At 45.8% G+C, this 14102-nt stretch overlaps 1 protein-coding gene across 1 annotated transcript; it reads left to right on the forward strand.

Annotated features, from left to right (window-relative positions):
• The first annotated feature begins 5983 nt into the window (after positions 1-5983).
• LOC136494007 (uncharacterized) lies at positions 5984-6518 on the forward strand. The gene is made up of 2 exons (XM_066490147.1): positions 5984-6133; positions 6279-6518. Exons 1-2 carry the CDS (start codon positions 5984-5986, stop codon positions 6516-6518), a joined length of 390 nt encoding a protein of 129 aa, XP_066346244.1.
• Positions 6519-14102: the final 7584 nt, after the last annotated feature.

Raw genomic sequence — 14102 nt, forward strand, 5'->3', positions numbered from 1 at the left:
ATAAGTAAATTTTCATTGTAATCATAACATTTGCAATATAAATCTTGATGGATTTGTGGTGTATGTGAGTCTAATAGACATTACCGTAATTAACCATAGGGAATATAAAGTACCATACAACAATAATGAAATAAATTATTAAATAACAAAATGTGAAAATAAGATCACAACTGGTTCACCTAAAAACTGAGAGTGATGATAGGCATAACACAGTCGGCTCAAGTACTGAGCCGACAGTGTTTCCAAAATCAACTCCGCTGGTTGCAGCCCTAAACTGGCAGTGATACCACTGCCTACTTAGGTGATGAACCGGCAGTGTTGTTTGACTCAACACTGCTGGTTGAAACCACGAACCAGCAGTGGTGGCTCAACAGAAGAAAGCCGATTGGTGTAACAAACTAGCTGTGGAGATTGTGATCAATGTCAGTTTAAAACCCCCGATAGTGATAGGAAAGCTGCATCACCAAATTCCGACAGTGACGGAGTTTGTGTAGCACCCAGTTTTTAGAACAAAACTAGAGACACACCATTTGCAAGCCCAGGAAGTCAAATCTCACATTTAGCTACAAGTAAGGGTAATATCGAAAGACAATGTTCAATATATAACGTACTTAGTATAAAGAATATAACCTTAGACAGCAAACAACAGAAAAGACAACTCTGATCTTCTGGTGAAGACTCGACAAATATAACATGGTGTTCATGAGGCTCAAAAGGTTGACATTGGTTTAACTACGATTAGCTTTTAATGAGTCATCTTTTAGCAATTGGGTGGCAACAAGTATATTCACAAGCCCATATAAACACATGATTAGGTAAACATGAATAATGAATAGCATAAACAGTAATCATTAGTGAGCATCTTCATCATCCGTATCATCAGTGTTCATCATCTATTCCGTAAGGGTCCAAGGCCGCTCGTGACCATGAGCACGACTGATATACTAGTTTTACACTCTACAAAGGTTGTACACTTTCACTATGAGTCATGATTTATTCTTTCGCCCAAGGTGATTAGCTTCTTGACCTACTACCAAGGAAGGTCGGCAGGGTTCACTATGAAGCCTTTCAAAGGTTCATCTAACAAGTTAGGGCCATTAGATTCACTCGGCAAACAGATATAGAGCTCCCCTACCCGATGGCACAATGACACGCAGCCTATACACAAGGGGACAGAGACCGCACTATACCTGATTCGGCAAGCCATTCTTACACCATAAAGGTAACCTCTCACAAGCTAGAAAAAGATCCTCATACTAAACTAAAGTCAGAGCCATGTAGCCCTCACAGCTATACTGTAAGTCCCTGATGTTCACTTACAGATAAGTCCTTAGGGAGAGGAATCTAGAGCACCATAAAAATAGTTGAAAGGTCCTAATGGCTATAGGGGGTGAATAGCCTATTAAAAATTTCTACAACGATACTGAACAAACCAGTTAGACAATTATGAGGCAAAGCAAGTGTTGCGCTAGCCTACTAAAAATGCAAGCCACCTACCACAATTCTAGTTTCTATTGTTTCTTTTCACACAATTTCTATGTCACTACGCTAAGTTAGTGTGCTCTCAAAGACTAACTAAAGAGCCACACTAACTAAACTAACAAGCTCTCACAACTAGCTACACTAAAGAGCTTGATAACTAGTTTGCGGTAATGTAAAGAGAGAGAGTAAAATGGTTATACCGCCGTGTCAAGAAATGAACCAATCAATCATAAGAATCAATATCAATGAAGACCAATCACCTCGGAATCAAATGATGGCACAATGATTTTTGACCGAGGTTCACTTGCTTGCCGGCAAGCTAGTCCTCGTTGTGGCGATTCACTCACTTGGAGGTTCACGCGCTAATTGGCATCACACGCCAAACCCTCAATAGGGTGCCGCACAACCAACACAAGATGAGGATCACATAAGCCACGAGCAATTCACTAGAGTACCTTTTGGCTCTCCGCTGGGGAAAGGTCAAGAACCCCTCACAATCACCACGATCGGAGCCGAAGACAATCACCAACCTCCGCTCGACGATCCTCACTACTCCAAGCCATCTAGGTGGCGACAACCACCAAGAGTAACAAGCGAATCCCATAGTGAAATACTAACACCAAGTGCCTCTAGATGCAAACACTCAAGCAATGCATTTGGATTCACTCACAATCTCACAAAGATGATGAATCAATGATGAAGATGAGTGGGAGGGCTTTGGCTAAGCTCACAAGGTTGCTATGTCAATGCAAATGGCCAAGAGAGTGAGCTTGAGCCGGCCATGGGGCTTAAATAGAAGCACCCACGAAATAGAGCCGTTGGCTCCTCAGTCCACTAAAATCAGGACGACCGAACGTGCCGGTCAGATCGATCGGACGTAGGACCCCAGCATCTGGTCACCCGATGCTTGCCACATGTCATCGTCTTCAAACGCTGATCGCCCGATCTCAATGGTCATCGGAGCACTTAACTTATCACCGGACACGCTGCTCGAAGTGACCGGACGCACCAACACCAATGTCTGGTCATTTCAAGTAAGGTTCCACTCATGACCGAATGCGTCAATTAGATCATGACCAGACACAGGACCCCAACGTCCGGTCACTTCCAGTAAGCATCCACTCACGACCGGACGTGTCCGGTCATGCCAGATTGGACTCACCTAGCGTCCGGTCACTCACCGTCTCCTTTGTGCGTTGCCACATCAGCGGGACTAGACGTAGCCAGCCAACGTCCAGTCATGAAGTGACCCAGCATCTAGTCGAAGACCGACGCCAACGTCTTCACTGCTTCCACTGACCGGACGCTCCGGTCCAGTTGAGACCAGCGTTCGGTGCACTCTGTGAAACCATATCTTTTCTGTATAGGGCGCCGGTGGCACCGGCGGAGTGTTCGCCCATAGAGTGTCCACCCGTAGAGTGCTTGGAAGGTTCTTACCCTTGCTCCCCAGTGCTAAACACAATGTGTATCACCTTTATGCATGTGTGTTAGCATACTTTCACAAACATTTTCAAGGGTGTTAGCACTCCACTAGATCCTAAATGCAAATGCAATGAGTTAAAGCATCTAGTGGCACTTTGATAACCGCATTTCGATACGAGTTTAACCCCTCTCAATAGTACGGCTATCGAACCTAAATGTAATCACACTCGCTAAGTGTCTTGATCACCGAAACAAAAAAAAACTCCTACCACTTATACCTTTGCCTTGAGCCTTTTGTTTTTCTTGTACTTCTTTTCCAAGTCCAAGCACTTGATCATCACCATGGCAACACCATCATCATGTCATGATCTTCATTTGCTTCACCACTTGGACTAGTGTTACCTATCTCATAATCACTTTTGATATGCTAGCTTAGCACTTAGGGTTTCATCAATTCACCAAAACCAAACTAGAGCTTTCAGCAGCCCAATGCTCTAGCCCCCTTGTTCCATGTTGCTAAAAAGCATCTTTTAATGTTTATTGCATATACCATTATTCAAGTCACAAGATTATGGTTGTAGTTGAGCACTAGCATCATACTACCCAATGCAATAACCCATAGGAATCAAGGTATAGGGTAACAAAGTATTAGGAAATCCTTAGTGGTAGTCAAGGTAGACACATGTACTATGAATTAAATGATTAAAGGTGTATAGGACAACAAGGAAGATCTCATGATATACTTGCCTTAAACTCAGATCCTTCTTCTATTGAATTGTAACCTCCAAAGGACATCTTCTGGATCACCAACTTCTTTTATATCACCAACGCAATGCTCACCGACTGGACATGATCATAAAGCTCCACACAAGCATCAATGCAATTATACATGAAGCAAACAATAGAACTAAATTAGAATAGTACACCAAACATAAAATCAAGATGAAAAGTTTGTAAAATGAATCTACGTCTCGCTACGAACACACAGACGCGAAAAGCACTCTAATCGGAGCTATAACGAAGAAGTTATGAATTAAACAAGATTTCTTTTAATAAAATAATAGATTAAATCTAACCTCGAATTTCAAAAGTTGAAAACATGTTTAATAGTAACTTGAACATGTAGATTACTCAATTATGAATCTAATGCAACTTGAACGGATCAAATCGGAGTTAAAACGAAGAAGTTATAGCCTAAAGAAAATAGTGGCAAAACTATAAATAGATGAAAACGTATTTTGGATCTAACAGAGAAATTTTAGGCTTTCTGAAAGAGAAAACATTTTTTAGAAACACGCTATGGACTGCGGGTTCTATTACGCGGAACTGCAGGGGCTCTTTAGCAAAAATTACCGACCGAAAGGGTACCTTCTAATCTAGGCCGTTGATCTGGATTTGGATGGCTTCGAATAGATCAGAGAGAGAGAGTAGACCAGCATGGCCGGCGGCGAGCTTGGCGGTGGCGCCATTGACGGCGACGAGCGGCGCATGGGGAACACGGCCTACGGGCCTCGATTCGATGAACTGAGAGCACAGGGAGAATGAGGGGATCAAGACGAACTCACCAAGATGGATCTCAGCGACTTGGAGCGGACAGAGATGGCAGGGGGGTCAACGGCGGTAGCGACTAGAGTTGTAGCTCCGTGCGGCGACTCGGCGAGATAGGAGCTTGCTCCGAGGCTCGAGATGGAGGTGGCATGGTGCGGGGCTGCTATTTAAGGGGGCGAAGGCGTGCGGGTCATGCCAAACGAGTGAGGAACACGGCGCGGCGGCGGACTCCGTCCCAGGCAGAGTCCCGCTCGGCCATGTGAGGAAGAAGACGGTGAGGACGCTGACAAGCGGGACCCACCTGTCCGTGACTCAAGGCGTGGGACATACTCGACAGAGAGACAGAGCAAGGAAGAGAATGGAGCGGCGCGGACGATGCTGCTAGGCCGGTGGCGCGAGGTTGGGATGACGCGGGAGTGGGAGCGACAGCGGGCCTGCGCCGCTCTGGCCCAAGCGGCGAAGGAGAAGGTGGGCTCGAGGGGGAGCTGGGCCACGCAGGAGAGAAGCGGGCTAGGCCAGAGTCCTGGGCTGAAAAGGAGAAGGAGAGGAAGAATTCTTTTTTTAATTTCATTTTCAAATCCAAATTTAATTTAAAATTTAAATCCTTTTGAAATTTTGATCAAACCCAACTATCACAAATAAATATGCAGCATGTATGCACAAACATGTAGCTAGACCTTACATTTGATTTTAATTTTAACAAAGTTTTTATTTTTCTAAATTTGCATGCTCACAAATTGCATAATTAAATTAAATTCGCCTATTTCAAAATAATGCAATTTTTAGGGTGCTACAGTTTGAACCGGCATCAGTAATAGTAAGAGCTAATAGTTAGTTGCTAATAATTAGCTCCTCAATCTAACAAGTCTAGCTAATAGTTTAACTAATTGTTAGCTGAATACCCAACTAACAACTACTCCATCCATTCTAAATTATAAGGCGTTTTGGCTTTTTTAGATACATCGATTTTATTATGTATCTAGACATAGTGTCCATCTAAATACATATAAAAAGCTATGTGTGGACAAATGCAAAAACGTCTTATAATTTGAAATGGGAGGAGTATTTTACTAGTTGGACCAAACTAATTACTAGCAGATAACATTAACTATAAACTATTATTGGCTAACTAGCTATTAGCATCTAATACCGAATAGATCCAAATAAGGCCTAAGCTTAATTTCCATATTAACTAGAGGATGGTTTTGTTGGAATGGTCTTTAGGCTAAAAAAAAGGCAGTTAAAACAATAAGCTTAATTTCCTTGTTAATGGGAGTACCGTACGTTTTGATGGAATGGAAAAATAAAATGCAATTAAAACATTACTGTTATGAGGCTATAACGGGAATAACATTGACTGTTAAGCGGTAATTAGGAACAAATGAATGCAATTAAAACATAACTGTTCAGTGTTTGGCTATACTGAGGCTACGAGGAGGGCCACCCCACAACACTAGCTATCCTAGTTTTTATACATATATATACACACTTTGTTTGTGCTCGTGGGTAATAGTAGTCTACACCAGCAGCCATGGCCAAACAGTCTCTTCTCCTCGCCATCCTATTCGTGGCCTGTATGCTGGAGTCCAACTCCAAAATAGCTGCACCTACGACAGCGTACGACGTTCTGCAGCAGAACAACTTACCGCAGGGCCAGTTACCGCTTGGCGTGAAGTCATACGTGCTTCGCTCAGGCGGCTAAGCCTCGTTCGGTTCGCTGAAAAAACAAACCGAAACATTGTTTCTGCTGATTTATTATGAGAGAAAAATATTGTTTCGGCTAAAAAAACAAGCTGAAAAAGACGACTTATAAGAGAAACGAACAGGACAACTTCCTGATCACGGTTGGTGGCAGGCAGTTCAAGTTTCGGTACGCCAGCACCGTCAGCGGTGTCATCAAGTCCGGGTCCATCGGTGCCGTGAATGGCGTGCGCCTACAGGTGGAGTTCGCGTGGCTCGGCGTCAGCCAAGTCAGTCGCGCTGGTAACCAGATCACTATCCAGCTGGAGAAGTCCTCGCAGTCTTTCCCTGTCAGCGCTTTCACACAGAGCCCCCGCTGCACCTGAGGCGATTTGGCAAATTGAATTTCGATGCAGCATGCATGTGTGTGATGCTTGTCATATTTTGTAGAACTTCCCTCCGTGTGTTTCTTGGCTCATATGCCTGCTTATATAGAGTAGAGTGGTTATATAATAATAATTTGAGTGTTTTCCAGTAATAATTACAATCATGTCGTTACTCTTATCTAATATCCGCTTGAACGCTACTGCTTTGATGTGACGGACAAAACCTGTAAATTTCTACAAGAAATTACACAATCATTGGTGTCACACGTCCGATTCCCAACCGGACAGTGGAGGCCAGCAGGGGTCGATCCCGGCGGTGGCAGCGGCGGCGGCGGCTGTGGAGCCGGCTGGCGTGGCCTGAGCGGTGGCTGCGGAGGGCTGGCGGCTGGCCGGGGTGGCCCTGGTGGCGGCTGCAGGGGTTGGCGACTGGTCACGATGGCCCAGCGGCGTTGGCGGCGACGCAGGCACGGGGAACACAACCAGAATTTTAGACTTTTTCTAGTGATGTGGGCTTCTCCTAGTGTTTTAGCATTCAAAATTTAGTATACTCTTTTCCTACCAAATACCTCGTAGTGAGGATTTCCATGTGCTATGACTAGTGGTAGTGTTTTATTACTACTTAAAAACACTAGGAGAATTTCACCATTTTGACAGTGGAAGGGCGTCACGGCTGTAGAGAAAGAGAGGAAGAGAGAGTGAGGAGATAAAGCCGTTAACCCTAAACCCATCTGCCTTCATTGATAATTCTCCCTCATATATATATTGGGCTTACAAGATGCCCGTCTCAATTAATTTATTAACGGATACAGACGTCTTCATTTGCTCGCCTATTAATACTATTATAGGCTGTCAGTTTAAGATGCCTGTCTGTTAATGGGATCCAACAGGGGTGACCAAGGCACTGGTTAATAGTGACCTTTTGCCGAAGTCCCTTGCCCACATCCGAAAACCCAAAACACCTGTGTCGGATAATGTTTATGCGAACACAAGGTTGATGTGTGCCCTTGTGGTTTGTTTTGTGATGAGTGATTGTCAACGTGATTCACGTCTTGGGTTGAGTTTGTGAACTAACCATGGCGTGAGTTGAGTTGTGCGACATGTCTCTTGGCTTTTGGTACGCATGTGTGGAGCTCGGAGGCGGTGGTCGACGGCGAGGTGAAGGTCAAGTAGGGAGCGGTGAAGGACGGACACGAGGCTTGGACCGAGGAACCAAGGGGCCGGGTTACCAGCCGTGGTGGCTGACACTTGGGGACGCCGATAAGTGCAAGTGAACATGGTTGATGACCGTGTTGACTGAGTCACGACAACGGTCGAGCAAGTCGAGCAGAGGCTCTGAAAGACTTGGCTACCGAGCGGTCGAGGACGGCGGTGACACGCGTCGAGTGGCGGGGGACGCATATGGAGTACGCTACTCGCGAGCGGTTTGGTGGGTGGAGCCTCAAAACCACCGGGTGGACGGTTTACGGATTTGTGCGTCAAAATCCAGGTGCGGTTCCAACAAGTATCGGAGGTGGCACGTGGCGGCATCGAGGAGTTCACATCGAGGCGAAGCTATCTCATGAAGGGCTCGTGGCCTTGGGATGCTTCTATATCGGGTTGGACCATAACGCCCTCGGGGTCCAGTGGTTCGGCTCGAAATATCTATGGACATTATTTGGATTGTGTAACAGCCCTGATAAATAAGTGATGGTTGTCCCCAAACCAGCCTCACCTCTCCGGTTTTCATTTTACAAAACTCAGTCTAGGTCTTGCTTTGCTCTAGAGGTCCTCAGATGATTCGTCTTGTGTTCATGTAATCTGAGTTTGTGAACCTGTGATTTGAGTGGTGAAGGACCGAAAACGACGACCAGAGGGGGGGGGTGAATGGGAGCCGTAAAATTTCTCTTGAAATATTTGGCCGTTGTCCCAAAATCACCGCCAAGCACAAGCAAATTCCTGAACTAAGATACCCAAGCCAACTAGTGATGAGAGTATCTAGAAAGATTCCTTGGAACAGTAGAAATCCAACGCTAAAGACGGAACATGATTCGGAGCTCAAACGACTAAACTGCAGGCACTAGTTTCGATCGATGGTAGCTTACTGCTGCACCTGGGCCGAGCAGATGCTCACTGGAGCCCAAGACAAAACCTGAGAATGTGCTACAGAACCTGGTGCCCGACTCCCTCTGTACCAGATCGCACGAACCACCGATGCAAGCAAATCAAGCTCAGGGGCAGACAACGTGCTACCTGGATCCCAACACCAGCATCAGAAGCAAGCAAGCAGAGGCCCGCACTCCAAGTGCTGAAGAACGCACTCACACAGAGAGGGGACGAGTAGCAAGGCCTGACCACGCACGAACAGTCAGTGGCCAAGAACGAGCAACAAGGGAACGAGCGGTGGACTGGCGGGTAGCAGAACTGCTGGATGAGCACTCGAAGGTCCCTAGGCACTCACGCCCCTTGGCTCAACCAATCTGATGCACAGCTTGACTCCCCTGCCAAACAAACAAGCAGCCAGGCTGCTAGCAACGAACAGAGCACAGCATAGCACTACGAACAGAAGAAAGCTGGCTCAAAAATTCAATGAAAACTCCATCAAATCAACAGCTCTTGAGCCCAGAATTTGCACAGAACAAATTCAACAAGCTACAAACCTAATTCCCAAAAATCATCGCCTGAAATTTACTCAAACTCCGGGAAAAATAGATCGTAGCCAAGCACGAAAAATGGAGAGGAATAATGAAGAACACATAGACGAAAATCCCAGCTTCAGATAGGAACCCCAGAGGGCAAGAGGAGGATTTGGGCCTCCATTCCCGCTCCAAATCTCAGTACAAACACCACTAAGAATTCAGCAAATTTTTTACCTCACTCATGAACTAAAGGAAGCTAACCCTAAGAGAAAGAGGGGAAATGAGAGTAGGGAGAGAGCTGAGGGAGATGGGGGCTCCTTCATCCTATTTAATAGGGCTATTACACAATCCTAGTTTTGCCCCTGGATACTATTGAGTCAAACCACTTAGCCCAAGGGCGTTATGGTCCAACCCGGTGTCATCTTCATCCGACGGCCACCGCACCTCCTCAGCAGTAGCTTCGCCTCGACGCGAACTCCCTGATGCCACCACGTGTTGTCCGTTCCTCCTCGGAACCTCCGCCCGGGTTTTGAGGCCCAAACCAGTAAACCCGCCACCGATGGTTTTGAGGCCCAAACCACCAAACCCGCTCGCGAGTAGCATAATCCATACGCGTCCCCCGCCGCTCGACACGTGTCACCGCCGTCCTCAACCGGCCGGCACGTCAAGTCCTTTGAGCCTCGCTCGACCCGCACGTCCGCCGTCTTGACTCGGTCAACACCATCACTCCCATGTCTTCTTGCACTTGTCGATGTCCCAAGTGTCAGCCACCGTGGCTAGTCACCCGGCCTCTGGGTCCCTCAGTCCAAGCCTCACGTCTGTCCTTCACCGCTCCCGGTCTATCAGCACAGCACGTCCTCCTTGACCTTCACCTCGCCGTCGAACACTACATCCGAGCTCCACACCTGCACAACACAAGCCAAAAGACATGTCGCACACATAGCTTTCGCCATGGTAGGGTTAGTCACCACTCAACCCACTTCGTGGATCACATTGACAATCACTCATCACAAAACGAACACACAAGGGTACTTGTCAACCTTGTGTTCACAATCTCCCCCTTGATGAGTGCATTGTCAACACCAATACACGAATAGCTTGAGCAAAAGAAAAAAGAAGAAGAGGAGAAAACAAAGAACTCACCCAAATGACCAAAAGCCAAAGAAAAGCCAAGAACTGGGTCATTTGAAAATGAGCAAAACTTGGTCCCCAAAGACAAGGGCAACAGCTCGACGCAACCAAGTAAAACAAAGCTAGCCCTCAAGAAGAGGCAACGGGCTCAACACCACTAGAAAAGCTCGAAAAGCCAAAAAACTGCTAGACCCTCTAGAAGAGGCAAAGGCTCAACACATCTAGCAAAACACCTCAAATGCAACTCCCCCGGAACAAGTGCAATCTCTCTCAAATGAATGCATATCTCTCAACTTTGGGTGGAATTGGAAGTTTCTTCCCCTTTTCTGAATATTTCTCCCCTTGTGTCCCCTTGTGACATTGTGAGTGTGGAAACTTCTCCCCCTTGTTGACACATGCACTTATCAAGCTAAAGCCCAAGGATTGCAACTCCCCCTCAAAACAAGCTATGAATGCAGAAATGCACGAATGCAGAAGCTTCAAGATTATAGCAAGTAGATTGAAAAGATGCTCTAGTTGATGCGGTCATGTATATATAGCAACACATACAAGTGCTAGCAAATGCTCAAGGTGACCAATTGAGATGAAATATGGCATTTAAGCAAGTTTGATCAAGTTTGAGCAATTTTAAATGAAGGTTCACCACCAAAGGAGCACATAGCAAAAATAAATAGGAGATCGACCTTGTGCTACACATGTATGCAAAGTGAACTACCCCAAACAAAGTTCACACATCATGTCATGAGACAAACTTGTGGTTTGATCAAATTTTAGATACCAATTGAAATTTATCGGAGTTATGCAGCTTATTACCAAAGTTTGTCAGACAAAGTGTGTGCGGGAGGTTATCTGTGCCATCAAAACCTGACTTAGCGACCATGTCAAGCCTATGCCAAAGGCAATCAGAAGCTTAAGACAATGATCTCGGTATCCATTACAGAGCTCAAGCTCACCAATAAGTGCAATTTGGAGCTGTCTCGATACTCTGACATAGGATAGTATAGACCCATCCCGATCTTTTCAAATCACTTAGTTTGATTTTCAAGTTTTAGCACAAATTCAAGTTTCTCAAGCAAGTGTGTAACTCAAGGTATGAGCCGTAGCAACTAAGCATATATATGAAGCAAAAAAGATCTCGACACATTCTACACATGCTAGTTGCCACAAGTAGTGGTGAACACATTTCATGTTTCAACAAGTTTTAATCAAATTCAGGAAAACAAGCTTAGCTCATAACATGCATCAATTGATCAAAAGGAGCCTAAGCCAAAAGCACATCATGTATATCCATAACATCCCCAACAAGAGCATAGTGTCAATCTAGCTACTATAAGGATGAAGCTCAGGATGCAATATGATGCATGATGATATGATATGCAAGTATGATACAAAAAACAAAAACAAAGGCTAAACTACAAAGAAAAGCAAAACTAGAATACAACCTCCTATAAAAAGGGAAACAAACTCCAAGCTCCCCTCGCAAGCGAGCAAACTGGGCTTGGTCAAGTGGTTTGGTGAAGATATCTATGAGCTAGTTTTGGGTATCAATGTGGTGCAGATCGATATCACCTTTCTCATAGTGGTCACGCAAGAAGTGAAAGCGAACTTCTATGTGCTTTGTCTTTGAGTGAAGGACTAGATTTTTGGCTACACTTATGGCACTGGTGCTGTCACAAAACAAAGGCACTCACCTAAACTCTAACCCAAAGTCTCTTAGAGTAGCTATCATCCAAAGCAACTTAGAACAACAAGCAGCAGCTGCAACATACTCAGCTTCTGTGGTGGATTGGGCGATGCTAGACTGCTTGCGAGAAGACCAAGACACAAGAGAAGATCCAAGAAACTGACAAGTCCCCAAAGTGGACTTCCTCTCAACACGACAACCAGCATAATCCGCATCAGAATACCCGCAAAGAGAAAGATAGGAGGAGGCCAAAAACCAAAGACCAAACTCGAGTGTGAAACGAAGGTACCTGAGGATCCACTTGATGGCTTGATGATGAGACGTGCGCGGCGAAGACTGAAAGCGCACGCACAAGAAGACTGCGAACTGGATGTCCGGTCTCGTCGCCGTTAGGTACAGCAGGGACCCGATCATGCTTCAGTATTCCTTCTGGTCCACAGCTTCTCTCTCCTTGTCCTCATCTAGGACCGTCGTGGTTGACATGGGCGTCGAAAGAGGCTTGGCCTCACCCATATCAAATTTCTTGAGCACGTCTTTGGTGTACTTGCCTTGGTGCATGAACGTCACCTCACGAGTTTGCTTGATTTGCAGCCCGAGGAAGAAAGTCAATTCGCCCATCATGCTCATCTCAAATCCCCTGCTCATAGTATCTGAAAACTTGGCAACAAGAGCATGAGAAGAGCCACCAAAGATTATATCATCCACGTATATCTGAACCAAAAGGATGTCTGTGCCTTGCTTGAGGAGGAACAAAGTCTTATCTACGGAACCCATCCTAAAACACTTATCAAGCAAGAAAGCTTTCAAACGCTCATACCAGGCTCTCGGGGCTTGTTTCAAACCATACAAGGCTTTGTGGAGTTTAAAAACATGGTTGGGGTACTTAGGATTTTCAAAGCCAGGGGGTTGCCTCACATAAACCTCTTCCTCTATGTACCCATTCAAGAAGGCACTCTTCACATCCATCTGATATAGCTTGAACCCTTTCGAAGCTGCAAATGCTAAAAGGATCCTAATGGCTTCTAGACAGGCAACAGGAGCAAAGGTTTCTTCATAGTCTATTCCCTCTTTTTGGCACAAACCCTAAGCCACCAATCTCGCCTTGTTTCTCACTACCACCCCATCCTCACTCTGCTTGTTCTTGTAAACCCACTTTGTACCTATGGGGTGGCACTCTGGTGGAGGTGGAACTCCTCATGCATAGCATTGACCCAATCGGCATTAGATAATGCATGTCCAATATCTCGAGGCTCAAAAGAAGCTACGAAAGCAGAATGAGCAAAGTGTGAGATCTGATGTGACCTGGACCATGTGACCCTTTGGTCGATGTTGCCAATCATGGTCTGAGGTGGGTGGCGACACTGAATGTGCCGAGGTGCTTCTCTCAAAGAAGTTGCCTCCCCCTCCACAGCAACTGGGGCCTCCTCAGGTGCAGCCGGCATAGGCTGAGGAGGCGGCTCGTGCGGACCCCAAGTAGTGGAAGAAGACGGGTCAGGACCGTGAGCCAAAGTAGTCGTCGCAGACTCGACTAGAGCAGCCGAAGAGGTTAGCTTGGCATCTCCCCAATCAGCATCTTCCTCATTCTCCTCAACAAAGATGCTCTCACCGATCTCCTGATCACCTGCACTTTTAAAGACAGGAACAGAACAAGGCATGGTCTCGTCGAAAGTGACCTCACAGGTCTCCACTACTTGGTTAGTTTCAAGGTTAAGAACACGATATGCATGAGAGTGAGAAGCATAACCAAGAAAAATACCATCGGAAGACCTGGACTCGAACTTGTCCAAAATACCTTGTTTCAGAATGAAGCATTTGCATCCAAATACTCTAAAGTGGCTTACCTTGGGTGGTCGTCTGAATCGCAACTCATAAGAAGTTTTCTTCATGAAAGCTCGAAGGAAAATATGATTTGAAACATGGCACGCGGTGTTGATTGCTTCGGCCCAATATCTCCTAGGAGTCCTATGCTCATCGAGCATCGTCCTGGCCATCTCAACAAGGGTCTGATTCTTGCGCTCAACAACACCATTCTGCTGAGGGACATAAGGAGAGGAGAACTGGTGCTCGAGGCCCAAAGAAGCACAAAAGGTTTCAAAATGAGTATTCTTGAATTCTGTGCCATTGTCACTGCGAATCGCTCTCATGGCATTCTTA

The sequence above is a fragment of the Miscanthus floridulus genome, chromosome 11 (assembly GCF_019320115.1).
Source record: "Miscanthus floridulus cultivar M001 chromosome 11, ASM1932011v1, whole genome shotgun sequence".
Taxonomy (NCBI): domain Eukaryota; kingdom Viridiplantae; phylum Streptophyta; class Magnoliopsida; order Poales; family Poaceae; genus Miscanthus; species Miscanthus floridulus.